At 40.8% G+C, this 27,027-nt stretch overlaps 1 protein-coding gene across 1 annotated transcript; it reads left to right on the forward strand.

Annotated features, from left to right (window-relative positions):
• Nucleotides 1-222: 222 nt before the first annotated feature.
• INHBA (inhibin subunit beta A) lies at nt 223-16,973 on the forward strand. The gene is made up of 2 exons (XM_054991836.1): nt 223-610; nt 16,093-16,973. Exons 1-2 carry the CDS (start codon nt 223-225, stop codon nt 16,971-16,973), a joined length of 1,269 nt encoding a protein of 422 aa, XP_054847811.1.
• The last annotated feature ends 10,054 nt before the right edge of the window (nt 16,974-27,027 follow it).

The following is a 27,027-nucleotide window of genomic DNA, read 5'->3' on the forward strand; positions in this document are numbered from 1 at the left end:
AGTCAGAACTCCTCTCACTGACAGTCACAAACATCTATAGCACTTACTGAATTCAGAGGGAGAACCTGCAAAGGAAACTTCACAGGAAACTTTTTGTTCTTGTTCCAGAGAATTTGCTGAAGAGGAAAGAAAGGAAGAAAAACTGTGTGTGAAGTGGTGGTGCTGGAGAAGGGGAAAGCAGTGCCTTTTTAAAAGGGAACCACAACAACTTTTGCTGTCAGGATGCCTTTGTTTCTGAAGAGCGGATTTTTGTTGGTGCTTTGCTGGATTATCGTGAGGAGCTCCCCAACGCCAGGATCTGAGGGGCACAGTTCGGTAACTGATTGCCCATCCTGTGCCCTTGCCACGCTCTCAAAGGATGTGCCCAGCTCCCAGCCTGAGATGGTGGAAGCTGTAAAGAAGCACATATTGAACATGTTGCACTTGAGGGACAGACCGAACATCACTCAGCCGGTGCCCAAAGCTGCACTTTTAAATGCTATCAAGAAACTCCATGTGGGAAAAGTGAGAGAGGATGGCTATGTGGAAATAGAGGATGACATTGGAAGAAGAACAGAAATGAATGAACTTGTGGAGCAAACTTCAGAGATCATAACATTTGCAGAATCAGGTGGGTGCTAATGGGGGGGGGTTCCCAACTTGTTTCTGTCAGAGTCGCAGTTAACTTTGCTTTGCCTCAGGAATACTTTCTGTGAGGCTACAGGTTGAGAGGAGGGAGAGAGTGAACGCATGAAGGAATTTGGGTCTCTAGAATTTAGCCTTGGCTTTAGATGAGTTGCTTACGCTTACTAAATCCAGCCAGCCAAGGAGAGGGGAGCTATCTAGCAGTCTTGGGCTGAAATTTTGAGAAAGTGAGTTCTTCTTACTATGCTTGTGAAAAGAACACAGTGACTATAGAAAACAACAGTCGATTCTCAAGGGTGATGCTTATAAAGGATAGCCAGAAACAGAGACAGCCTTAAGAAATACCCTGGACAAAGAAGAGTGGTTAAAAATAAAATCAATTTCTGAACCAATCCACCATAAAACCTGTTAGCTATTGCATCAAATAGAGAGTAGATATTTATAAACAGTTATAAACTCCTGCCAGTGATTTTTCAGGGCAGTAAAAGTGTTAACCACTACTGTCAGAAAAGCTCAGTAGTAACTAGGACAAATACTTGTAGGCAATCCAAATTGTAATGCTGACTTTTGCACACTGGAGAGAGAGAGAGAGAGAGAGAGAGAGAGAGAGAGAGAGAGAGAGAGAGAGAGAGAGAGAATGGTGTTCCCAAGAGTTCTTTGCCAAAGAATGCAACCTTGACAGGGTGTGTTTTGAACTATTCCACTATTCTTAAAAATAAAAGATGTCTTAAATACTCTCTCTCAGCAATTGCTCACAACTACTTTGTGATGCCCAGAGAACAGTTATTTACTTTACCTTTCTATAAGGGTAGATCTCAATATTTGGCATGTATATTAGGGCAAGGATGCTTTTGTGAGTGTGAACTTCTCCCCCTCGCCACCCCAAAAATCAGTTTACCTGTCTATACCTATTGCTATATAATCTATATAGATTAAAAAATGATACTGAAAACTGTAGAAATTAAATGTGTTGCCTAGTTAGACACATTTTTTCTGTTGCCAAGACAGCTTGCAAAGAATGTCATTGTTTTGCTCTGCACAGCATATGGTAGGCAAAGTATGCACAGGCACACTGAGCATTTTTGTTTAAAAGTTTGCTGCAGCAATATAAACAATTAAAGCAACTCTCAAAATTTCCAGTCCTGAAAACCTGTTGACTCAGATGTTTTGTTTGCAGGGAAAAAAAAGACATGCCGAGAAGCATGTATGGCTTTAAGAGCAGACATTCCTGCTGCTAACTGCATGAGTTCCAACTGTACAAGAAGTCCTGGTGGTACATGCTCTCATCATCAGTTCAGCTCTTATCACATCAGTTGTTTCACTGGGAAGGAGAGATTATTCCAACAACAAAATCCACACTCTCCATTTCAAAGGATGAGTTGGATACCTCAGTGCCTATGATCATTAGAAGTACCCACAGCTCTCTGTTCATTTAAGGAATGAACGTTCAGGAGCTAAGAAAGTGTCAGACCTCTGATGGGCAGACGTTACATCTAGTTTGCCACAGTACTCTCTCTCTCTCTAAGCTGAGGGAAAAGGCTCATGGAATGGTTTCTAGGGGCTGTGTGAGTTCCATCAGTTTGTACTGCTTCTGCTTAACCAGGCTCCAAAGGCAACTGTGACTCGTTTAAAAGGTGACACTCTTAAACTGCAACTCTCAGTCCAATTGGCTTACACAGTCATGTGATTAATATTTGCTGTGCCATTGCCCAGACAGTGACCAATAGTCCTGCTACTTACTTTTCGCCGTTACAGTTACTAAATATTCAATCAACCTCAGGTTGCCTGTTGTAGAAACATCGGTGTTGACAACTACATTCATTTCCTCTGCTTCCTGATACCGGTATAGCATAGTGTGCATCAATTTATTTAGGCCTCTCTTGCCTCAGGGATGTACTTTTCAGCCTTTCTGAATCCCCCCCCCCCCCGCCAATATATGGCATATTTAAAAACAGATTTCTTCTTCCTCCACTGTCACTTCCTTCTCCCTGCCAATTTCTTCCAAAACTGAGATTTTGAAGGTCAGTGATGCTTTTTAAAAATTAGTGTAAAACAGATAAGGAATACTATTCAGCTTTAACAATCTGCTCAAAGGACAATCACTTTTGGACGTGGTTGCATTAATCCTTGGGGAGTACAACAATCTATCAAAATATTATTCTCTAAAGCTTGGTGTTCAACATTTTTCCCAGAACAAAATTTGAGTCCAGTAGCGATTTCTTTTTTACAGGGTATAAGCTTTCATGAGTCAAAGCTCTCTTCATCAAGTATTTGACAAAATGAACTTTTGAGTAACGAAAGTTTATACCATAGGCAATTTTATTGGAGTTTAAGGTGCTACTGGACTATGGCTATAAACACATGGCTACACACCTGAAAATATTTTTCCTGACTTCCTGTCACAGGTCTTACATTGTTTCTAGTAATCTGATATGAAGCTTCTTAAAGGCTTTGACGGGGTAAAGGTGAACATCAGATGCGAAAGTAGCATAAGCATCCTTTTAATCATTTTCTCCTGTTGAAAGGAAATCTAACACTTTGCCTACATTATGCAGGAAGCCGCTATAAGGGCAGAGATCCATGAAAGATCTTGAATGGCCAACGCCAACTCTAGGATATGTTCCAATTTCTATTTGAGTAGAACAGTATGAGATGGGAAATATTTTTCTTCTAGTAGAATGATATTCACACTGCTGTTACTCAAAGCAACCATCACATGAAAAGGAGGCAGTAGAGAATCAATGAAAATGAATGGAACCACGGTGTTAAGTTTTGTCAGCTGAACACTGAGGAAAATCTAAGCAAGCTTTCTCTCTCTGATATAATTAGTTCAGTACTCTCAGATATTATACAGCTCATTAACATCACAAGAAGAATTTCACATTTTATAATTGATACATCTTCTGAGTTTTGATATAATACAGATCCGATAAAACCACAAGCATGTATGTACAGATATCCACTCTACATTGGGACTTTGCAGAATAAAGGTGAGAAAGGGAAACTAAATTCTACATTTCTAGAGGTTATGGGGTGTAGAAAGTGGGAGGAAAGTGACTTAATTCTAATGTACTGAATTCATCCCAAAGCACAGGTGTTCTGAGACCCAAGAGATCAGGAACATTTTTGGCAGGTGCTGCTAGAATTCCAGGCAGACGTTTGTGAAATTCATAACTTTGAATATGGAGGAAAGATTTGCAGTGTCAGGGAAAATGGTGTTTTAACATGCTGCTATGATTACGACATTCATAATAATATCATTAACAAAATATTGTTGAAAATTATTTATGGCATTTTATTAGTAGCACAACAAAACATATGTAGATCAGTTCTGCGGTGTTCACAAGTCTGCCAAAGTTCTTGTACTTAAGTGGTCTTTAGAGGGATGAAGGAATACTCCTTGTGAAGAATAACCAGTAATTGTTTACTTTGATGACAACCAATGATAAATTAATTTTGCTGGCCACTATTTTTAAAGCCAACTGGAGAGATCCGGTAGCCACTTTTAATGGCCAATGGAACAACAGATAGATACTGAATTGCCCCCTTGGGACAATACTGGATCTGCACAGAAATACTGACAAATCAATGAAGTTGTTCAAACTAGTCATTAAAGAACAGAATTAAAGAGGATATGATTGACATTCTGGTAATTAGGATTGGTGGGAAGTCACAAGAACTAGTAGAAACGGTGGTAATGCTTTGTGATCTGAGTTATTATAACTAGATTCTAATGGCTTGCTTTGATCCTAAAGGGTCTGCTTTGAAGTAAATGATTTTAGTGGGACTCTCAAGTAAGCATGTATATGATAATAGTCTTGCTTTTATCTTTTTGGCCTTTTAAAGATTTACTAGAAAATAACAATAGATGCATCCTGTAAAGGCAATCAACTATTGTAATGGAATGAAGACAATGATTAATTATACTTTCACAAAATCAGTCCATTCTTATGAAATGATTATCTTTCTATGTGTTTGCCTTATCATACTCATGAACAGAGAAGCAAATATCCACAAGAGGGCACACTCCAAAGGCTTTCCCATTGTAGTTCGTACAGGTTAACCTCACTACAAATCACTTTTTTATCCAATTGGCTCTGAAATACAAAAATTGTAGCACTTATCTGTAGCTTCCGTAATCAACTTATTTCCCTCAACTAGTATAACTGGTGGAAATTCACTAGTGAACTCAACTGCAAAATGAATGTGATATAAAGAAACAGGACAAAGAGGAAAGGGGGGAGGAAGAGATAAAGCGGATAGGCCTAGAATTTAAAAGACTAAACATTTATTAAGGTCGTAAGTGCTTTTTGTTTTTTAAAAGCCCTGAGAATGTCTGTAGTCGGTTTGTAAACTGGGCTTCATCTCTCTCTCTCTTTTGACAGAATTAGCCTTCATTTTTCAGCTTTCCAAAAAAGATTTCAAGTTTATACCAATTTAGTTTTAAAAAAAACCAAACCCTTCTGCTTTAAGAACCCGGTTCTTCTAAACATAATAGAACGAAACAGTAGCTTTTTAACTCTGAAGGGGAAAAAAAGTTATAACCTAGAAAAGGTATTGTAGAGTGGTGCTATGCCTATGAGTAAAAGGATTGTGTAACTCCTTATTAAAAGATCTGTGTTTGTACATTCAAGTAAGGGTGTATGTGTATCCTTTGGGGCCCTTATATACGAGAACATGTCAATGTGGATATACATGTGCAGTTACAGATGGATACTCAAAAGAGCCAAGAATTTTCTGTGGGTTTTGCATCACTGTTAGCGTGTACCTGATCTCTATATACAGACTAGGAAATGGTTCTGCTCAGATTAGTTTCACTTTCAGCTCTGAAAACTTTTACTAGATAACACCTTCAGTTGTCAGGCACCTCTTACTTGGAACACTCTGTTTGGCATTAATTATCAGTTTATGACGCTGTGCAATTACAATAGGGAATAAAGGCCTAAAATCCTCTTTTGACCTGTCTGTGGCTTGTATCCTTGAGTGCAGAAGGGCAAGGCCTGGGTTGAGTTCTGTCCTTCCCCCTCCAAAAGTCGAGTGGATGCTGAGATGAAGGAAACAAAGTGAATGCTGGTGATGCCATTTGCCAAGGTGGTTACTGCATGCTGTTAGGTAAGCATTCTCAGAGTGACTGAGGCCTGGTCAATGGCTCGGCTTCTTTCCTTTGCGAGCCATTTGGCAAATCATTCTGTGAATCCCAGATCTATTCTTTTGGGTCCAGCAAATTCTGAAACATCCTCTGACGGTGAGGAATTATTGAATTTAAATCAGAGTAATTTCCCTGCAATGGCACTGCTAGGATACTGTACATATGTATCACAGCAGTAAGGAAGACAGGAGAGAGGAAGTGGCAGCCTTGGGTAACAGTAGAAAAACTGGCAAAAACAGCATAAGAGAATGGCAAAGACACAGAGGCATGGCTAAGCCCTACCGACCACCTTACACATCTGCACGTGTAACTAAGAGTGCTAAAATGCCTGCAGTTTGGCTAGTTGTGGTAGAATGCTATTAACCCAGTTTCTATGTAAAGATGGTGTGGACAGAAGAAGTTATAAATTGTTCATATTCTGGATCTGCATTTCTTTATATTCAAAGGGGAGTTTTTCCAAAGGCACGGAGAACTGTAGTAGGTTGTAATATAGACAGTGTGGTATAGTGATTAGTGTTGGACTAGGATTTGGGAGAACAAGGTTTGAATCCCTCTTCTGTGAGGACTGTTGAATGACATTGGGTTCAACTCTCAGCTCATCCTATCTCACAAGGGTGTTGTGAGGATAGCATACAGGAGAAGGAGAACAGAACAACATTTTGGCCCCCATTTGGGAGAAAGGTGGTGTAAAAATGAAGTAAGTAAGAAAACTATACGGAGTAAAATCCAACTAGTTTTCAAATAATCATAACTCTTTCAGCTTGCTATTGTAAGCTCAAAGTCTAGTCCTCTGTAAACAAAAGACCAGTGCTTATTGGAAACCTTGTCATCCAACTTTGTGTGATCAGTGTTAGAATTTAAAGTGATAGGTACACAGAGTGGTATCTATGATGCAAAGGCACTCATTCACACTAATGGCAAACGGTATGAAAAAATAGCTGCAATGATTCCCATTTTATTAAATTCAAAATATCGGTGACATTTTTCTTTTGGGATCAAAAATCTACCTTGCTAATAAAAGAAATATCCTATGGATTAACCATTTTTCTACGTAAGCTTCAGAATGTAGCCAAAAGCTATTTTTGTGATGCCAAAAACCTACGTGGAGTAGTAAATAACAAAGAAATAAGTAAATGCTTCTATGAATGTGATAGGATGAATATTAGTTTCAGATAACATACAAGACTGAAATAGAATTCCTACAAAAGATATATCATGCCAGAGCCAATGTGCTGTTGGGGTGGGAGGAGAATCTGGGAGACCCCGGTTGATTCCTCGCTCTGCCATAGAGGCTCATTGGGTGACCTCAGACCAGTCACACAGCCTCAGCCTAACCTAATGCACAGGATAAAATGGAGGCGAGGAGAATGATGCAAGATTACTTTCGATCCCTGTTAGGGAACAAGACAGTTTGAAGATTATGAAGATTCCAAGTTTGAAGACTATGCTTTGCTTAGGGTTGCCAGCTCCAAGTTGGGAAATTCCTGGAGATCTGGGGGGTGAAACCTGGAGAAACCTGGAGAAAGTGGGGTTTGGGGAGGGGAAGGACCTTGGCATGGCATGATTCCATAGAGTCCACCCCCGAAAGGAGCCATTTTCTCCAGGTGAACTGATCTCTGTGGCCTGGAGACCAGTTGTAATTCCGGGAGATCTCCAGCCACTACCTAGAGACTGGCAACCCTAGCCCTGCTGCCTCCTTGCTTTGGTCTCCTTAACAGTGTGCAGCAGCTAAAATCTTTGCATCTGCTTCCCTTTCACAAGACAAGGAGGAACGACCAGGTTTCCTGTTGGGAACAACAATAACATTCAGGGAGCCTGCCTAGCAGCAAGACAATAACAGGGCTTTTACCTATCGACAAATTCTTTCAAGGGCAGGTCAAAATGGAGCAGGTGGGTTGTAGTATGAATTTGCTTCTAGAAATAACGGCACCAACTATTGTTCTGAGAGTCAAAGCCACAGGCCGTCTTTTAAGGCAGGATATTTTGCCATTATGTTTCTTGTTTGTGAGCTGCTGGCGATTGTTATAAGCATCTTAAGGCAACGGAGGACATTTAAATACAAGTTGGGCAGCTCAGACTTGCTGACATAGTGTCTAACAAGTCTGTACAGTAAGTGATCTATTAATTGGCAATCATTTCTAGAATTTGGGTCCCCCATGTCTCTCCTATCTATTTGATGTTTCTTTATAATTATATAAGCTAACAAAGCTGAGCATTCGAGAGTACTAAAGAAGGCAAGTGTCAGTGTCTGCTAACAAAAATTTATAAAGTAATAGCAATATATAGCAAGCATACCAAGGTGTAGAAAAATTCTGTATGTAACTTGGATATTAATCTTGTGTGTGTGTAATATGCCAGCTCTCAGTATTTTATATCTTTATCACATTTAGGTTTACCAGTTTGCATGCCAGTGGCAGGTAATTGCTCGGTGGTTTGTCTGGTTGCCTGCAATCACTCGCCACCAGGCAGCAACCCAAGAAAGCACGTACAGGGCATGCTCCTGGCAGGGTGCGATGACATCACATCCTGAAGTGCTGTGATTGTGCTGGCCCCGGGTGTGCTCTGACGCTTCGATGGGGGCAATTTTGGCCCCAAATGGGCCAGATTTAACCCTGTGCAAAATGTAGAAGCACACCCATGTGTGATGATGCCACTTGCAGGAAGTGACATCATCATGTGTCTCCAGGAATGCGAGCACATAAAGCGCGTATGCAAGGAGACTTCCACAAGTAAGTCCCAGGTCCCCAACCCTCCTACTGGGAGGGTATAGGGACCGGGAAACCCTAATCACATTCTAGATTAGCAATGAAATAGAATTGAGGGGTGGGACTATAAGATGAAGGGGGTGGGGTACAGATGTCAATAGTTATAACTGATTTTTATGGAACAAGAGATGCGGAGAATAAAAGTTGTTCTTTCAAGAATCTGAGGTTTCGTTCAAGAATTTTTCAAGAACCTGGGCAGGAGGCAGATTTTGCCTCTCCCCCTGGTGGTGGTCATCATGAGCATGCATATTTATCGTTTCTTATTTTTGTAAATTTAATTATTTAAAACATGTTGCTTCTTCACAGACCTGCTTAAAGCCGCTCAGTCACAACCAAAACAAAATAAAACAATACAAACATAAAATTTAACTATTAAGAATCCAGCCAATAAGAACTCAGTGCATAAAAAGTGGAGAAAATGCCTAGCAGCCTAAGACCCTCATAATACGGCCATCATTTACTCTTGAAACAAAAATTAAAGAACTGAACCTGGGGACACCATCATGGTGTAGGAAAAACCTATCCAGTGTTGTAAGGTTGGCCTCCATTGAGATACCTAAGGAGAAATCCCAAGCATGTCTACTCAGGAGGAAGTTCCATTTTACTCAGTGGGGCTTACTCCCAGGAAAGTGTTGTTAGGATTGCAGCCACATAATATCACCAGGGTATCTTTGCAAAGAACCTGCAAGAAAGGTCCTGCACAGGGAATTGGTAATGTGCTAAAATCTAAAAGACTGTGACATTTCAATCACATATATTTCATTGCCTCCTGGGGAATGAAACTAGGCAAAGCTAAGCTAAAAGTGTTTTTAATGCAGTTGCGCTATTTACATAAGTTATATATACACACCTAAACATGGTCAAAAAGTAAGCTACTGTAAAACCAACAGCTTCCGTATATGGGGAAAAAATCATTCACTTACACTGTAAAATAGAACAACTTAAAATTAAACAGGCATGAATAATGGAAATTCAAAGTAACTGCGCTCTCCTACACGGAATGATTTCTCCCCTGGCGAAGTTAATATGCATATATAATAAGAAAGCTAGTAGCAGAAAATAGAATTACTTCAATCTGCAAAAAAAGCCTATTGTAAACATTTTTAAACATAACAGATACTCTTTCACAGTTTTATAATTCATACAGCCAAACTCAGAGGGACAACACACCTGTGGATAAAGGCTTCCATAGAAAGAAAGAAAAAAAATCAGGCTTAACAATGAAAAGGAAAGAAACATATTATATTAAAACTTTCCATGAGACGCTTCAGAAGGAACCAGGGGTGGATGGGGGGGGAATAGGTCCAATTATGTAAAATATAGTATTCAGATCTACATTGCCTTTACCCAAATGAGGAGCTACCTTGAGGATCTGGCCTGGACTAATGGGATATATTAATGGGATATTCTTCTCTTCTTCTGTAAAAAAATTATGAAGAATGGAAAAGTTTCTGCAGCCCAGGATTAAAGCATGTGGAGAACATGAATCATATTAAACCACGCTTTGGGCTCTGCAGCTCTGTGACACATTTACAATGCAGTCCTAGCAAGACTTATACTGTTCTGAGTTCACTGAAGTCAATGGGATTAGAAGGGTGTTACTGCATTTAGGATTACACAGCCACTTTGTTCTGTGAACATGTGCAAAAACACACAGAAGTAGCGCCAGTTTCACATTTGTTGCTGCGCACTTGGCTGTGTGAATAAATGTTCCTTTCTGATTCTGAACAGCGTGATACAATGGAGAGAAAAACTGAGTTGTATCTGGGAATACTGACAATTATAAGCAGCTGTAATGATTTTTTAAAATGGTAAATCCAGGTTTGCGTTTCCACATTCCACCACTCCACGGATCTAAGTTCAGACTAACTGATAGCTAAGGTTAAGGGATGGGTGCTTTAACAGGAAATAGAGAAGCCCAGCATAAAGTTGTCAGCGCCTGATGGGAGCTGGGAGTTTTCCCAGAAGTGGCCTTAGTCCTCTCTAGGAATTGCTGAAAACTCTTATGGTTTAACCATAGCGTTTCAGCCAGTTTGTACAGAGGTGTGACATCATTTCTGCGTTTTCCCAGAAGTGATGCCATACTGTTGGCCTATCGCCACCCACCATCTCCCTGCACCTCTAGTCTCCCACTGATTGCCAGGCTGGACCAGGTGACTCTATACTCAAGTCAGGGGCCTTGATATTGCAGCCATAGCTTAGAAGCATTTGGAGCAACTATCAGTATATCAAATTGTGAGTCCTTCTACAGGATACAGGCCAGAAAACAAGGTGACTGGAAATGAACAAGCCATCTCAGATGAATTACTTGCAAGATGCACTGTGTATGTAAAGTGCCATCAAGTCACAACTGACTTATGGTTGCCCCAGTAAGAGGCTTCCTAAGCAAGTTAGAAGCAGAGTTGGTTTGTCACTGCCTTCCTCTGCAGACTCTTCCTTGGTGGTCTCTCATCCAAGTACTGACCCTGCATAGCTTCTGATCAGATCGGGCTATACCATGCTGCCTTCCCTCCCTGAAAGATGTACGAGGAGTACAGAATTGCACAATAATGAAATTAATGCTAGGAAGTAGCACTTGGAGAAATTCATGTTAACGTTTTTCCTGAGATTTGCTTTCCCATATAATACGCTATGGCTAAGTTTGAATATAGTACTATAAGCATGGAGTAAGTGATAGATGAAATCCTTACAACCTACAACATTTTTTTTGTGAGAGGATAGCAGGGAAATATCTCTGATCCCATAGCCACAAACTGCTGAGAAATTATTAATCTTATACAAGATTTTTGACTGAAAGTTTAAGCCCAGTTCACTCATGAGAATGCAACATTTACTTTTTGATTCCAAGGACGGGAACATAATCTGCAACTATAACCTCAGGTTTTGCTCTAATTGTCCCTTCCATAAAATCATACTCCAGTCTCAAGAGAAAAACAACAATTCTGATTTTAACTGCAGAATGGCAACAAGCAGTACTCATGACCATGACTTGGAGCAAGTTGTGGTATTTTTCTTGCCACAAAGAACTGCATTGCAATGGTAATTAACAGGTGGAGCAACTTAAAGGGACCTATATATGGCAGCTACAACATACAACATGGACCTCAGATGTAGCCATGTTAAAACACGAGAGGGGTACTGTTTCAATTATCAGTGCCCACTGCAGCCCACCCCTAACTTCTATTCTGGCAGGTCCTCTCATGGCCTCAACAAGAAGAGGAACAAGTTCACTCACCAGTGTCCTCCTTCTGCCATCCTTCCACCTGCTGCCTGTCCTCTCCTGCTGGGAGGGGGCAGATGGTCTCTGAATTCTCAGCCACCTCAACCAGCCCCTTCATACAATGTAATAAAAGTTGCACATACTTGGTGAAGTGTCCTAATCTCACAAGAGATCCTGCTCTCACAAGATGTTGAGCCCCGTCTGCAGTGTTGGCCTGCTGTCCCCCATAACTAAGCTCTAGCAACGCAGCCAGAACTTCAGAGGCCTCATGGCTTGCAGCCATCTTCAGCAATGGGGGCTTGTGTCAGTTCACCAATGATCACTTCCTCCTGAAAACTAGCAGCATTGTGGGAAAACTCATTGCCAATGGGTGAGCCAATACCCTCCATTGTTTTTACCGTTGAGCGGAGTGACCCCTACAGCATCTGCTTGTAACACTACAGGGGACAACCAACTTGGCTTGCTCCAGGGACTAGTCCACTTCTGCAGGAGTTAGGGTTCCCAGGTGCCCGCCAGTAACAGGCAAACTCTCGGAGATTTGCCCCCTCATCCACCAATTGCCCAGCAATTGGCGGGAAGGGGCAAGTTCCCGGAGGTTGCCCGCAACTGGCAGGCACCTCAGGAATGTGTGCCGTGCACGCGTTCCCAAATGGCACCGATGTCACTTCTGGAAGTAATGGTGTCGCGCTGGCTGTGGGAGCATTCTCATGCTTTGTTTGGGGCTGATCTGGGCCCCAAACAAGACTGAATTGGCCCCGTGTGGAGCACGGGAGTGCTTCTGATGTCATCATGCCAGGAAAATGGGATCATGGCACGATGACGTCAGAAATCACGCCAGGAAGATCCCCTCGTGTTTGTTTAGCACTATGCCAGGACGTGTGGAAACGTCCTATATCCGTCTCTCTTTGATTCATGCTAAATTATATTTATTTATACACTTACCTTCTAACACTACACCATGTTACAGTAACAAACACAAAATAAACACATTGCGAATGCTAGTTAAAAATAAGATTACTTAAAAACATACTAAAATGTTAAACTTAATCAAAATTTTAACCCATTCCTAATATTTTCTATGGCTAATGACAGGAATTTGGCTATGGATAGTGATTAAAAATTTCGCAACACATTAATGCTGAGAATGCGGCTCTTCTTTTGTTTTCTTAACATAGTGCATACATAGAATAATTAAGAAGTAATTGAAATAGAACATAGAGGCAAAGGCCCTAGACATATAGCTTAAACCATGTACCTGGAAGTTAAGGAGATACCAATGCAGAGGGAATCAGGGAATCAGCTCAACAAGTCTTATGAGTCTGTATCAGTGGAAGCTTCCAGACAGTCTTTTACTGCAGCCAACGACCCACAGCACTGATCAGCGTAGTCCTGAATTTATGAAGATGGAAGACTATTACTATCTCTAATCATTGAAGTGTTGCAGCCTTCTCTTCAGGTGGTATTGGTTTCTTATTCTATCTTCGATGGGTAGAAACGGCTAAAACTCTGTATAAAAGTTATCAAATATATACAGGGAGTATAAATAATTGTTCTGTATTAAACATTAAAATTTAATATTAAGACATTGTGAAGTTATGAGGTAAATGTAAGGTGATTTTACTTCTGGGAGGGAAGTAAAGCTACAAAATTTGTAGGCCCCTAAGCAGTCTGCCATGTAGTGGCACTAATGCCTATTTACTTGTTTCCAAGAGAATGGTTTTTCTCTCTCTTGGGCAAAAAGATTCAAAATGCTTCACTTTTGATTGGCCTGCATATGATTGGTCAGTTAGCAGGCAATTTAATAACTTTCATTGGCCTTTAGTTTAGAACCAATGAAATGAAAGCCCAAGACCTAATGAGCTTTAATTGGTTGAAGGGTCTGACAAAAGAGAATAAAAGGCTGAACTTAATGAGAAGGGATCTGAGATGAGAGAGTCCAGTAGGTAGTGAGTCACTCACACTGTGAAATGGAAGACATGTGAGCTAGATAAAGTGGAAGATATGTGAGCTAAATGAAGAACTGAGAGGAAGATGGAAACTAGCAAGGAGGCGAAACTGTCAGCTGAGACAGTCATATTCCTTATTCTTCAGTGAACAGCCTTGACCACATTCTAACTGCATTCATATGCATTATAGAAGTGCATAGTGTAATATCTTTGCTGCTGTTGGATATGATTTTATGGTTTTAAATTGTGCTTCGTACTTGTATTGTATTACTAATTTTATATTGTATTTATTGTTATTGTAGTCTAACAATGTTGTTACCCGCCCTGAGCCTGTTCATGGGAAGGGCGGGTTAGAAATTTAATAAATTAAATTAAATTCAAGGTATCAAACAAGTCAATGAAGAGCTGGCCTGAAGGAAGGTTTCAGGACGATTGCTAGTCAGGGTGGAAGACAGAAGAAAGGCAAACGGCAATTAGAATTTGTTAGGGAGCATAGCATAGGAATTGCCACCTCCCATAAATACAGTAAAACTAAAGGAAACGACCAGAAATTATACCTGCATAACAAGTATCCAGTTAAATATTCACATTTTTAAAAATAAATAAATAAAAATACTTAGCTTTCAAATTTGGTGCTTGTTCTACATTGGTCTCAGAGTCTAATGGGGGTGCATGTTTTCTGCTCCAAGCCTCACTTAGGCCACTGCCAGTCAGGTGATGGGGTGGGCCTGGAGTGGCAAGCACAACTGTGTGCTTGCTGGTGTCAGCCCCCTCTCCCGCCTGTCAGATGATTGGCGGAGGCGGGGTTTGCAGTGGCAAGCATCCTAGATGTACCTGCCATGCCAAACTATCTCTGGCCAGGTTTTGCAACATGTTACAAGTTCTCAGGTTTGTTTATTTGTTTGAGTTGTGGAGGCTAGGCAAGCTCAAATATATATATAATCCTAATATGTCTCCCAGATACAAGATACATAAAAAACCCAGTCTCTTCTTAGAGGCAGTGGGGCTAAGATGGGTGGGATAAATAGGGGTGCCAGACCCCTGGTGGGGGCAGGAGATCCCCCGCCCTCACCCCCACACCCCGCCCCCGCCCCCACCCCCACCCCCAGCCCCCACTTACCTGGCCAGCAGGGGGGGCACAAACCCTCTGTGTGCGCTCCCCTGTGGAGCTGTGCGCTCCCGCGGATTGGGCCAATTTTGAGGGGCTGAGGAGCGCTCCTGCACTCCGCAGCACCTCAAAACAGCCCCATTTTGGCCTGGATCGGGCCCGTTTTGGGACGCTGTGGCATGCAGGAGCGCTCCCGCGCTCCACAGCGCTTCAAAATGGGCCCGATCCACGGGTGCATTTTGGGCCACTGTGGAGTGCAGGAGCATTCCTGCGCTCCACAGCAGCCCCCAAAGTGAGCCCCTGCAGAGCTTGGGCACACTGGGGTGTGTGTGTGTGTGCGCGCGCAGTGTGATGATGTCACTTCCATGAAGTGACATCATCACGCTTTGCGGGAGTGTACCCCCCTCAGAACAGAGGTAAGAGCCAGGCCCCGACCCCCTGCTGGGAGACTGAGGGGGCCTGGCAACCCTAGGGATAAATGTAAGTGTTCAACAGTTTACTCACTCACCCCCCTCCCCAAATCACCACACTAGAATATGATGAATAATTTTTCCTGCTTTGTCTCTGATACCATTTAAAAATGTGATTGTTAAAACAGAAATGCATTCTTTTGTTTGTATACACTTTGGCCCTCAACAAAGACAGAAGACATTCAGAAAACATACCCACCTTCGTGTTCCTTGAACAAACCAAGTTGCAAACAGGAAATTAAGCATACACAATTACTTTTTAGAATTAACTGAGCATATCCCAGCTCTTTCATCCCAGTAGTCATGAATACAGTTGTTTCCCATCACCACTTACAGAAGGAGAAACATCAGCCCTCACACAGTGTGTATGCAGATAATTATCTTTCCTTGGGCAGCTATGGAAAACAATTGTGTGCTTGTAGACCTCGGGAACATGCCACAGTGATTGTCATAACCAGGTTGATATTTTATACTGTAAAAGTGAGAGCAGTTTTGAGTTTTTAAAAATTTGTACACCATTCAATTTTTTTATTGACAGAAAACTATGTCCTAGAAAGAAGGGAAGAGAAATTAAGAGCCTTAAAGAAGATTCCAGGCCATGTGGAATCTGGCCACTGTAAAGCATTTTCACTGTACCCAACATCTCATTTAAACTGGTTACTGCGAATGGCAGAGAAGTCATCTCAGCAAAGAATCTGTTCTGTCATCTTAACTTAGTCTTTGCATTGTGTCATTTTATAACAATATGCTCTGCACCTTTGCTAATTGACTTTTCTCATATTTGTGATTTTTTTTATTATTTATTTATAGGTCCTGCCAAGAAAATGCTGCATTTTGAAATTTCCAAGGAAGGGAGTGAGCTATCAGTGGTGGCCCAAGCTGATGTGTGGCTCTTCCTAAAAGTCTCTAAAGCCAACAGGACTAGGACAAAAGTAACCATCCGGCTATACCAGCAGCAGAAACTGTCAAAGCGCAATTCCCAAGGAATGGAAGATGATGGAGGGATGAGGGGAGAAAAAGGTGAAATGCTTATCTCTGAAAAGGCAGTCGACACTCGCAAAAGTACCTGGCACATCTTTCCAGTTTCTAGCAGTGTTCAACGCCTTCTGGATCAGGGAAAGAATTCCCTGGATGTGCGGATTGCTTGTGATCAGTGTCAAGAAACTGGAGCCAGCTTGGTGTTGCTGGGTAAGAGGAAAAAAAAGGAAGAAGACGTAGAAGGGAGGGAGAAGGAAGGTGGTGAAAATACAGGAGACGAGGAGAAGGAACAATCACATAGGCCCTTCCTGATGATGCTAGCCAGACATTCAGAGGATCGCCAGCACAGACGGCGGAGGCGGGGTCTTGAGTGCGATGGCAAAGTCAACATCTGCTGCAAGAAGCACTTCTATGTCAGCTTCAAAGACATTGGCTGGAATGACTGGATCATTGCCCCACCAGGATACCATGCCAACTACTGTGAAGGAGACTGCCCCACCCATATTGCGGGGACATCTGGATCAACCCTTTCTTTCCACTCCACAGTTATCAACCACTACCGCATGAGAGGCCACAGTCCCATCTCCAACCTCAAGTCATGTTGTGTACCAACCAAGCTACGGCCCATGTCTATGCTCTATTATGACGATGGGCAGAACATCATCAAAAAGGACATACAGAACATGATAGTGGAAGAATGTGGGTGCTCATAGGTGTGCACATATGCTGCGTACCTTCACCTGCATATAGGTGTGGGGTTGCCTCTCTTCCAGTTTCAACAAGACAGTTTAAAATAGAACGAAAAAGGAAAGACCCAGCGGATTTCAAATTTCCAGAAAAACAATCACATTTCTAAAATAGCATCCAATGTTGTTGTTTTTTAAATGACTTAGAGAGACAAAGCAAAGAAGAATGGTATTATTCACCAGGGCTTGGCTAAGAAACATTCAAAATCAAATGGTGCGGGCAAGGGCATTTTCTCATATACGATCCATATTTTATTACATAGTATTTTCACACTTAATCAGCAACAAGGAGAGGTATGTTTTCTCTCCTTATGTTTCCTATGCATTCAAGCCCTGACAGTTTGCCTACATCACAGAAATTTGGATGCCAAGTCCAAAATGGTATTAATATTCCTAGAAAAGCCATGTGCATGAACCCTTCATTCACTGGCACTTTTCTCCCATCAATTTACCAAGGACACAGTGAGTGTGCACGTATGTGTGTGTGCAAGTTTCTTATGGCACGCACATAGATTGAACACACTTGTGTATATATATATTGGTAAAGGGGACAATAATGCGCAGGTGTACACACCTTTATCTTCTGCACTATTTTTGCAAAAAAGTTAAAAATTATAAAGAAAGAAAGAGAATGAAAGAAAATACAAAGTTACATTTCGTAAAGGTGCTTATGACATTAGAACTATGCAACCAAGTTGGTTTGAAACTGTTTACCTGAGAGAGAGAGAAAAAAAATACCCAGACTTTAAAAAAAAAAAGGAAGTATCATGTTTAATCTTTTTTCTTCAATGAGAGATACTTGAAAGGAACATGTTTGTCCAGCTACTGGAGCCAAACATTTCTATATTTTATAAAAAAGAGAAAAAAAGAGAAAAAAATTTAAATTGTTTACTATTTGCACTACAATAATGTTCAACCTGTCTAATCCTTATTTAACAAGTATTTGGGGGGAGGGAATGTGGTTGGGGGGTGGAAGGGAATCAAAAAGCTGCACTTATTGTGAGCTATACAAGAACTGCTACAGCACACAAAATAGTTATTTTTATTATAATTTTTATTATTTTATACCTTTAAAGAATAGATGTGTACACCAAAGACACTTATGTGAGCCTCTAAACAATCTGTTTTTAGCTAGTCATTCATAGATTAGGATGTGGCTTAAGGGGTTATCAGCAAGGCTGGTTGCATTTAGGATCTGGTAGATGGTTTAAACTTGTTTAGTGCCCTGAACACAAAACTGAATTCCAGATTTGGCTGTGCATTTCAAACGCTCTATCAGGGTGTTTCGAATCAAGATTCCATTTCAGGCCCCCAATAGTTCAGTCGTGAATCCTTCGTATGTACAGCAGCTGTACACAGTTGGAAAACAACTTCTTCTAAGGGGGGATCTATATTTGTATATGTATGTATATATACAGTATAAGCACTTCTGGCTACACTTTTAATGCTCTTTAAAACAATGAATGTTTGTGTGCCAAGCACAGTATGTTAAATGCCCCCCGCCCCCAGCAGAGGAAACCTATTATAAAGCATACCACTCTATATGAAAGGAATAAAATCTCCAGCATAAATGTAGAAAGTTCGAAGTCAAACCCAGCTTTGCACCTTTCTCCAGCCCGGTATTCTTCATTGCAGCAATATCCAGTAACTTTTGTGGAGCTTAAATATATGTAAATTGTGGATAATGTGAGTTGAATGGCAAAGGTGCATAACCACCAGAAATTATGCTCATTTATGTGAAGGTGTAGAGAATGTGTGCAACTTGACAACATGAACACACTGCCTGATCAACATGCAACATGATGTTAGAGAATATGAATAAGTGGACAAGATCAATTGGATACTGTGCGCACCAATAAGCCAATTTTTGTATTCTCCATCTGGGTACAATGCTCGTTACCTGGGCATTGTACAACATTGAAATGGAGGCTAAGCAAGCAAATTGGACAACTTACCAAACATCTCTGATCAGTTCACATTTTGTTATATCTGTTGTTGCCCATTTTGACTGGGCAACAGAATGCCCTGTTGAGATTGTCAGTGTGGATGTGTTCTCCAGGCTTTCATGTGAATTTATACAATCATCAGTAGTGCTTATGCATTTTCAGTCAACTCAGTTTAGCTCCAACATATGGCTGAAATTGTCATTAAAAAAAGAAAAGCAAAAACCTTTGCCACTGTTGAAAGAGGACGAAAATGGAATTTTCCCTCTCAGTGGTGATGAATAGAGATGGGCATGAACCAGAAAAAAAATGAACCTTGTGGTTCGTGGTTCATCAAATTTCACGAACCATGAACTTTCATGAACCTGCCCTTGGTTCGCGAACCGGTTTGTTTGGGTCGTGCAAACGGCACATCCAGGTCAGAAAACCATCACTTCCAGGTCAGCAGAAGTTCACTTCCAGGTCAGCAGAAGGTCTGCAGGAAGTCCATCCCCTGTTGCTTAGGAAACTGATTGATTGGCACCAGGCTGTCTGCAGTGATGAACCAAAAAATGAACCAAACAAACCAGCCTAAAAGTTCATGGCGGTTCGTCAGAAATGGGATCTGATGAACCGTTGTTTGTGAACCATGAACTGGCCTGGTTCATGTTTAATTTTGGTTCGTAGTTCGGTTCGTGCCCATCTCTAATGATGAATTCTTGGTGAAATCCGCAAACTATGTTGTTAAGAGCTCAGCTCAAATTGACTTCAGTGGTAGTTAAGATTTTACCAAATGCCACAAAGCTTTACTTTCATAAACGACACTAGGGTGGATCCAGCCACCTTCTCAGCAAAGCTTAAGCCTTCCTTCAATCTAAGGAGCCTTCCTCTCTCCAACTAGGAGCCATTTGGCTGGATCCACCCCACTGTAAGTAAAACTTTCTGCTAGTTTTAAATAATTGTATGTTAGTAAGTTCTACTTCTACAAGTAAAGCTTTTGCAGCAACTGTCTATCATGTTATCACAGTTGTGTGTGTGTGTGGCGGGGTGTTTCAATTTCTGGCAGTGGTCAAATGAATTATCCACAGATTAGCTCCACCTACATTGACTGAGATACTATGTTAGCACCTTGAGGACAAGAAGGGTGATAAAGCAGCACAGCTGGGGCCCTTTTTTGTCAGCCAAAATTCAGCCACCGTGATCCAAAGAGGACAATTTGTGTTCAGAAACTTGTTTCTGCCTGCAAATTGGCTACACTGCCAGCTCAAAAACCTGCTAGGTTGGTGTATATTCTTGGGTATTTGGGAATCCTGCATCCAGCATGTTGAATTCCTAGGTAGTTCTCACTTCTCACTGCCTAAAAGATGATAGGCTCCTGAAAGCACCAGTCTTTTGTTAGGCATGGGAGTGGAGAAAGCCAGGCAGTGAGGAGGGATTACACGAATGCAACAGCAAGTATGCAGCCCCTTTGTGGTTCCTTCATTCAGGGTCAGAGTGTGGTATGTAGTGCTGCATGCAAGCACATGCATGCGCTCGTATGTATCAAATATGATACAAAATAAAGGGGGGGAAATAAGGGGGGAAAGGTATGTTCCGTTGCTGAGTAAATATCAAAGCTTATAGCTAAATCTAATTTATTCTACAGTATTTAGCCTGTGTAGTACAGCTAATGGATTATACATTTATGTAGAGGTTTTTTATACCACATTTTTTTACAACTTTAAAAAAAAATAGAAAAAAAAAGCTTGGTTAGATTTGTTGTTGTAATGGAATTACATAAAATGTATTCCATTGAATATCAAGGCTTTCAGAATTAAGTTATTGAGAGAAGATTTTTTTAATTAATCAAGAAGATATGCAGGTATTCATATCAAAGTTATGCAAAGGATGTCCTTCTGAAACTTGCTCTTGACTCTCTGAAGTGTAGAAGAAGAAGGTAAAGGAATCGAGGTGGCCGAGTGTATATCAATAGAATCGCTCCATTTACTTCATTAGATTTGGCCCAGCCTATTAATTGTATATATAGTATTCAAGAGTGCCAGATCTAGGTTACCAGAAAACTTGAGTACCTTCAAGGTAATAATATAACTTCACCTGAGATATTCCCCATCTGTGTGCTGCTGAACCAACAAAAGAAACATCTTGTAGAATTTTTCATTCTATGGAGATCAAAAACAGACCTGGTGCCCTAATAGGGTTCGTGATGTTTTCTAATGTGAATTATTTCAATGTCTAACTACATATTTCTGTATGTACCAATGGCTATTCACATGAAGAAAATACAAAAGGCGGAACAGAAAGTTCAGACCAAGGGAAAAAGAGGCTGGAGATATTGGCTAGCATGGTGCAATAGCTGGAGTGTTAAGGTTGTGTGTCAGAGCCAAGCTACAAGTGACGCCTGACACAGGTTGGACACTTGTCAGCTTACCTCAAGTTTTGATGGGAAATGTAGGCGTCCTGGTTTTACAGCTTGGCTCTCCATTACAGCTGCAAGTTCAGGATGCCTACATTTCCCATCAAAACTTGAGGGAAGCAGACAAGTGTCCAACCTGTGTCAGGCGTCACTTGTAGCTTGGCTCTCAGAAACCCAGGTTCAAATTCCTATCCAGCTTGCCTTGGGCAAGTCATTGTCCGTCAGCCTAACTACCTCACAACGGCATTGTGAGGTTAAATGGGAGAAGGTTGAAATGGTATAGAAACAGTTAACAATAACATCTGTAAACAATGCCACATCTAGGACTAAGGAACATTCCCTTTACTAGTTAATCACTTGCTTATTACTCTTTCACTGTTGGACAACAGCATTGGCAACTTCATGCTAGCAAAAGCCATATTTATATTAGTTTTGCTAAAAACATAATGGGGGGAAATCCAGTTCAGCTGCAACTGAAGACAATAAATCCATCCATCTCCCATAGATATCTGCTGGGCTTCGAAAATAGGCATTTGTGCCTTTGTGGTGTTCAAGCCATTTACTCTAATCTATTTATCATAAGAGAACAACACTTTTCAATGAATGGGAAAAATAAAAGTTTAGATGTGGTGGACAACTTGATGATACACATATTGGACAGAGTGGGAGGTATAAAAATTAACAAGAAACTGTTTCTCATCCTTGCCCAGTAGCTTTCAAGCAGATGCACACCCCGTTTCTAGCATTTAAAGGGCTTTCTCTCTCATTATTCATTTTCTTCAGTCAGTCATAGGTTTTTGATTTGTGGTTATTCAAAGCAGAGGGAGGTGAAAAAGCATATGAAAAAATAAAATATGAAATTGGGACATTAATCAAGACTGACTGTGGTTCCAGTACAAAAAAAAATAATAATTTGTTTTAATTAAATTGGTATGTCCTCAAAATAGAGATTTAAATTGCTACCACATTTGACAAGTTTGTAGAGGACATATGGTCTTGGCAACAAGAGCCCTTTTTAGGTAGCAGTAAAAATAAGACAGTTTAAAATAGTAACACAATTGTTCAGTATCTGTTGCAAGCTTTGCTCAGGTGTTCTCCAGGCCATTCCAAGGTACCATGTTCTCACCTATTGAGAAAACCTGAAGTTCAGATACTAACATTCCTTAAGAAATTGATTTTGTGATAAGTGCAACATTGACCTATCGGTTGGGAAGAATTAATGTATCGGTCTGTGTGGCTCACTATAGCTCAGCGCAGCTAAAATATTGTTTAATCTCTTGCTCATCCTCCCATCTCATGTGAACAATTCTCTGTGAGTTTTGGAAACAACTGTCAGCATAATTCCTGCACTGGCTTTTTTATAACCATAGTTAGTGCCAAATCACAGTTTGCAACTCTGCCTCCCTCCTAACTAGAGTTGGCTCTGCAAACAGAAAAAAAAGGGGAGGGGGAGGAATGCCTCCATGAGCCTGTAGACCATTCTTAATCTGACCATGGTCAGGAGATTGGGTAGTGTTGAACCTGCACTAAACCAAAACCAGAAAATCTTGCAGATGTCTATATTTTCCAGAATATTTCTCTGGCTTTAGGTTTATTGTTGTCCAGTCTCGAACATTTCAAATTAAGAGGGGGGTTTAGCTCTCTGACTCTTAGTAAGAGAAGTTCTGTAGCAATTCTTTCATTACAACACTGAAATACCCAAATACTAATTTTCTAAAATTCTATCAAAATTTTAGTCTTCAATTTTGTTCAAGCACGTCACTACAAAACTAAGAGTAGATGAGCAGCATCCTGACTTTGCTAGAGATTTTTGCAAAGGCTTTGTCCAAAACAAACATTTTGTCACACAGAATTCTTAATCTTCTCCAGCCATACCTTTATTGTAATTGTCCCACTGAAATCAATGCAATAGAATTAAATTTGATAGAAAATCTGTAATGAAGATTATAAGCCAAATTCTGATGCATCTCTTTGACCTTCAACTGGTCAACATTTTTAATGTGTTTTTCAGCATAATGGGTTGGGGTATCAAGGACAGAAGCCTTTGCGAAGTCATGTTTCCATAAACAGAAGCAATCTGTATTTCTAGCCTATCTCATTATTTATTTTTTGATTCAGTGAGTTGTTGTTAATTTGCAATAGTTTAGTTCTGTATTTAAACTCTTTGGAAGAACTTTGATGATGGACTGTGTATATGTATATACACACTATTGTTTATATACATACACACACACAAACATACACACACACATACAGATACCCTACCTTAACAAACATCGTCCATGTTCAGGAAGAGATTTCAGTTTTGGATTTCTCCTCTGGATCGGATCCTATATGTGTGAATGTGGTGGTAGGGAAATCACATCTAATCACCAGGGGTGTGCAACATGCATGCAAACCTAAAAAGCTGGTTAGTTCTGTCAGCTGTGATCACTTGTTGGGAGACTGAATCTAGACACTCCTTTCTTGCTTTCTCTCAATAAGTGATTAGTGATGTCAGAGCGGATAATGTTGACCATCAGTTTGGTGGGGGTTAAAAGGGGGAGATATGATATACAATTCTGTACACGACAGCCTCTTGATGGAGGAAATTATATATATGTATTTGTGTGTGTGTCCATGTGAGTTTATGCATAAGCATACACAAACCATCAATATATATATATATATATTGATATATATATATATATATCAATATATATGATATATATGAAAGCCAAGATATTATGACATTTATTTGGGGGGGAGTTAAAATGTTTTTGTTATTATTATTGACTTTCATTTTTCTTTTTTTGGCATACTACATGCAGTGCTTTAACCAATGTCCATTCGGCTAATGTAATTAAAGTTGTTAATTTATATGAGTACATTTCAACTATGTCATTGTTTTCTTAATATTTATTGTGTAGAAGGATCGGTAATTTTTTTATTATTTACATTATGTTTTAAGAAGTAACAGTTTGATATGTTCTCCATTTTGTTTGTGTTAGAAGTTATTTATTTTCATAGCATTCCGTCTGATATTTTATACCTGGAAGGCATGCAATATATACTTTGTACAGTTAGCAGGACATTTTCTTCAGCTCCCAGTAGTTTCTTAAATAAAAGACATGTTTGGAAAAAAAACTTAATTTTTTTATTGGTTTGACAGGAGTAACTCCATGCACTTGTTGTCAGACCAATAAACACCTATTTTTATTTGCATGAGAAAGATGATCAAAATTTCTCCCTGGTCCAAATTGGCTAATCTTCCAAGCTACACCAGTGGAGTTTGCTTCACTGGGAGTCCACGTGCCAGAATGGGAAAGGCAGAAAGTGTCAGATAATGAATTCTGCCCTGTGATGTAAATGGCAAAATTATAGTAGTGCTAGCGACTTTGCATTTTGAATAAATTCAAGATGTTCAAGATGTTGGGAGTCAATAATGGTTTACCTGCCACTTCTTTTTGTTATCTTGCTCTTTCCTAAAAGCAGTGAAAATTCACAAGTGGAACAAATAAAGGGAGTTTCATCTAGAATTGTGTTATTGTACCTTCATATACATATATATCCCCCTGATGTAGAGTGGGGACATCATAAAATACAGTTTGAAAAGGAAAAATGAATGAAATATGCAGACAATCCAGGTATTAAAAGAAATCTAAAGGTCCATGGGCTATACAATCCTTTGCTATTGTAGAACTTTGTACACTGCCTTTCCTTTCCTTCACTGCCTTACTATATTTTCCTCTCATCTTTTGGGGAGGTTTCCATGAAAGGTCCCACAGGTGTATGGGTAGTAGAAGAAGCATACTTGACCCATCACTGTGATCAGCAGGGCTTTTTTTTTTTCAGCGGGAATACAGTGGAACGGAGTTCCGGAACCTCTTGAAAATGGTCACATGGCTGGTGGCCCCACCCCCGATATCTAGACAGAGGGGAGTTTAGATTGCCCTCCGCGCCGCCAAGCGACGCAGAGGGCAATCTAAACTCCCCTCTGTCTGGAGATCAGGGGGCGGGGCCACCAGCCATGTGACCATTTTCTCCAAGGGCAACCCACTGAATTCCACCACCTCTTTCCCCAGGAAAAAAACCGTGGTGATCAGCTTATACTCTCTTTCACTAACTGGGTATCTTCAAGAGAGCACAGCACTTCAGCTAGGACACTCTTGGCCTCACCTCCACTGGACATCAGTAGCACAACAATGTGCTTCCTATCCCCATTGTTGAGATTTTGTGGTGAACAGCTGGCATTGGCCCTAATTGCCCATTCCATCTTAGTGCTGAACTTTTCATATACTGTACAATAGACGGAGCATCCCAAGGCCATGTCAACATAAAATCAGCCCCCAAAGAGAATCTCACCAAGTGATGATCATGCCGGTAAATACTTTCACATCAACACCAAGTTAAGGCAGCTTCAATAGCTCTGAAATACTTGGGTGAGGCTATCAAAAACAGTAAGCTTAAGCTTTAGGGAATGGCAGATGATGAATCAAGCAGAATTCTGTTGGGGCTTTTCTAAGGACGACACCCAGAGGTGATACATGTATGTTCAGAAGGGGGCAGGGGTCAAAGAGGTCCGCTACTTTGCTCTCCCTCATTGCCTTGTCAACCGTTTGTTGGACTATTTCCTCCATATCTTTTATTGACTTCAAATTATTAACTATGTCTATGAAGACTAAGGCTGAAATCCTAAACTATGAACTAAAAGCACTGAGAAGAAAACATGCACCCACAACAGCAAGGCAACACCACTCAAGCAATGAATGGGGGTGCATACCTGTTGATGGAACATTTCCACCATTCTCTGCGCTTCTTTTGGTTGGACCCTGGTCCTCAATTGCTTGGAACCCTTCCCTTAGGGCAGGGTTAAAAGGGGTGGAGGTCACTGCAAACTGAGCACTAATGCCTATGCCTACATACATGTTACAATGATAAATTGCCAGCATAGTAGGCAGGCCTAAACCCCTGCTGAGCAGCTCAGTTCTGGACTCCCTTGGGAAAACAACCAAGAGATGCCCACCATTTGACCTTCCCTAGCTGGCATTAGGCTGTGCACCCAAGGTGCATCCAGAGGTATAGTCAAAGCAAGGAATTGGTTAAAAGTGGCTCTCCTGCAGAAATTTTCATCCTACCACAACCATACTGGTCACACAAACTCTGTGAAAGTGTAAAAAAAAATGCTAAAGGAATGATATAATTAGCCAATGATTCTTACTATGGAGCATAAATGCAACATTTCCAACACATTTTTCCCTAAAGCCAATGTCATGTTTCTTCCAGTAGACCGTTAACTGCTTTGACTGTCCTCCCGTTGCCTTACTGAAACCACTTACCACCAGTATTGTGTAATGCTGAAGAATGCTCACAGACTGAAGGAATTCATAGTCTTGGTACAAAGCATGAGAGGTCTTGCATGCTTCTGTATGAGAAGCTAACTTTGCTACGTTCTCCATCTGCTGATGGTCAGTTGGCTCATTTGGCTACTCCTCCACCAGTTTATGGATGAGTAATAGAGTTCTTCACAAATTCACAAGTGGGTTTGCGGTTGAGAAGGGGGGGATGAGAGTTGCCCATGTTAATGTATGCAGATCTTCTGAGTGTGCTAACTGCAGTGCCATCAGCGCTTGGTCAGCAACTAAGTGGTTAGCAATTGGTTGCTTTCATGTGGGATCGTTAGGGTCTGTAACTTGGGAGGTAGCAG

Source organism: Eublepharis macularius, chromosome 11 (genome assembly GCF_028583425.1).
Source record: "Eublepharis macularius isolate TG4126 chromosome 11, MPM_Emac_v1.0, whole genome shotgun sequence".
Classification (NCBI taxonomy): Eukaryota; Metazoa; Chordata; class Lepidosauria; order Squamata; family Eublepharidae; genus Eublepharis; species Eublepharis macularius.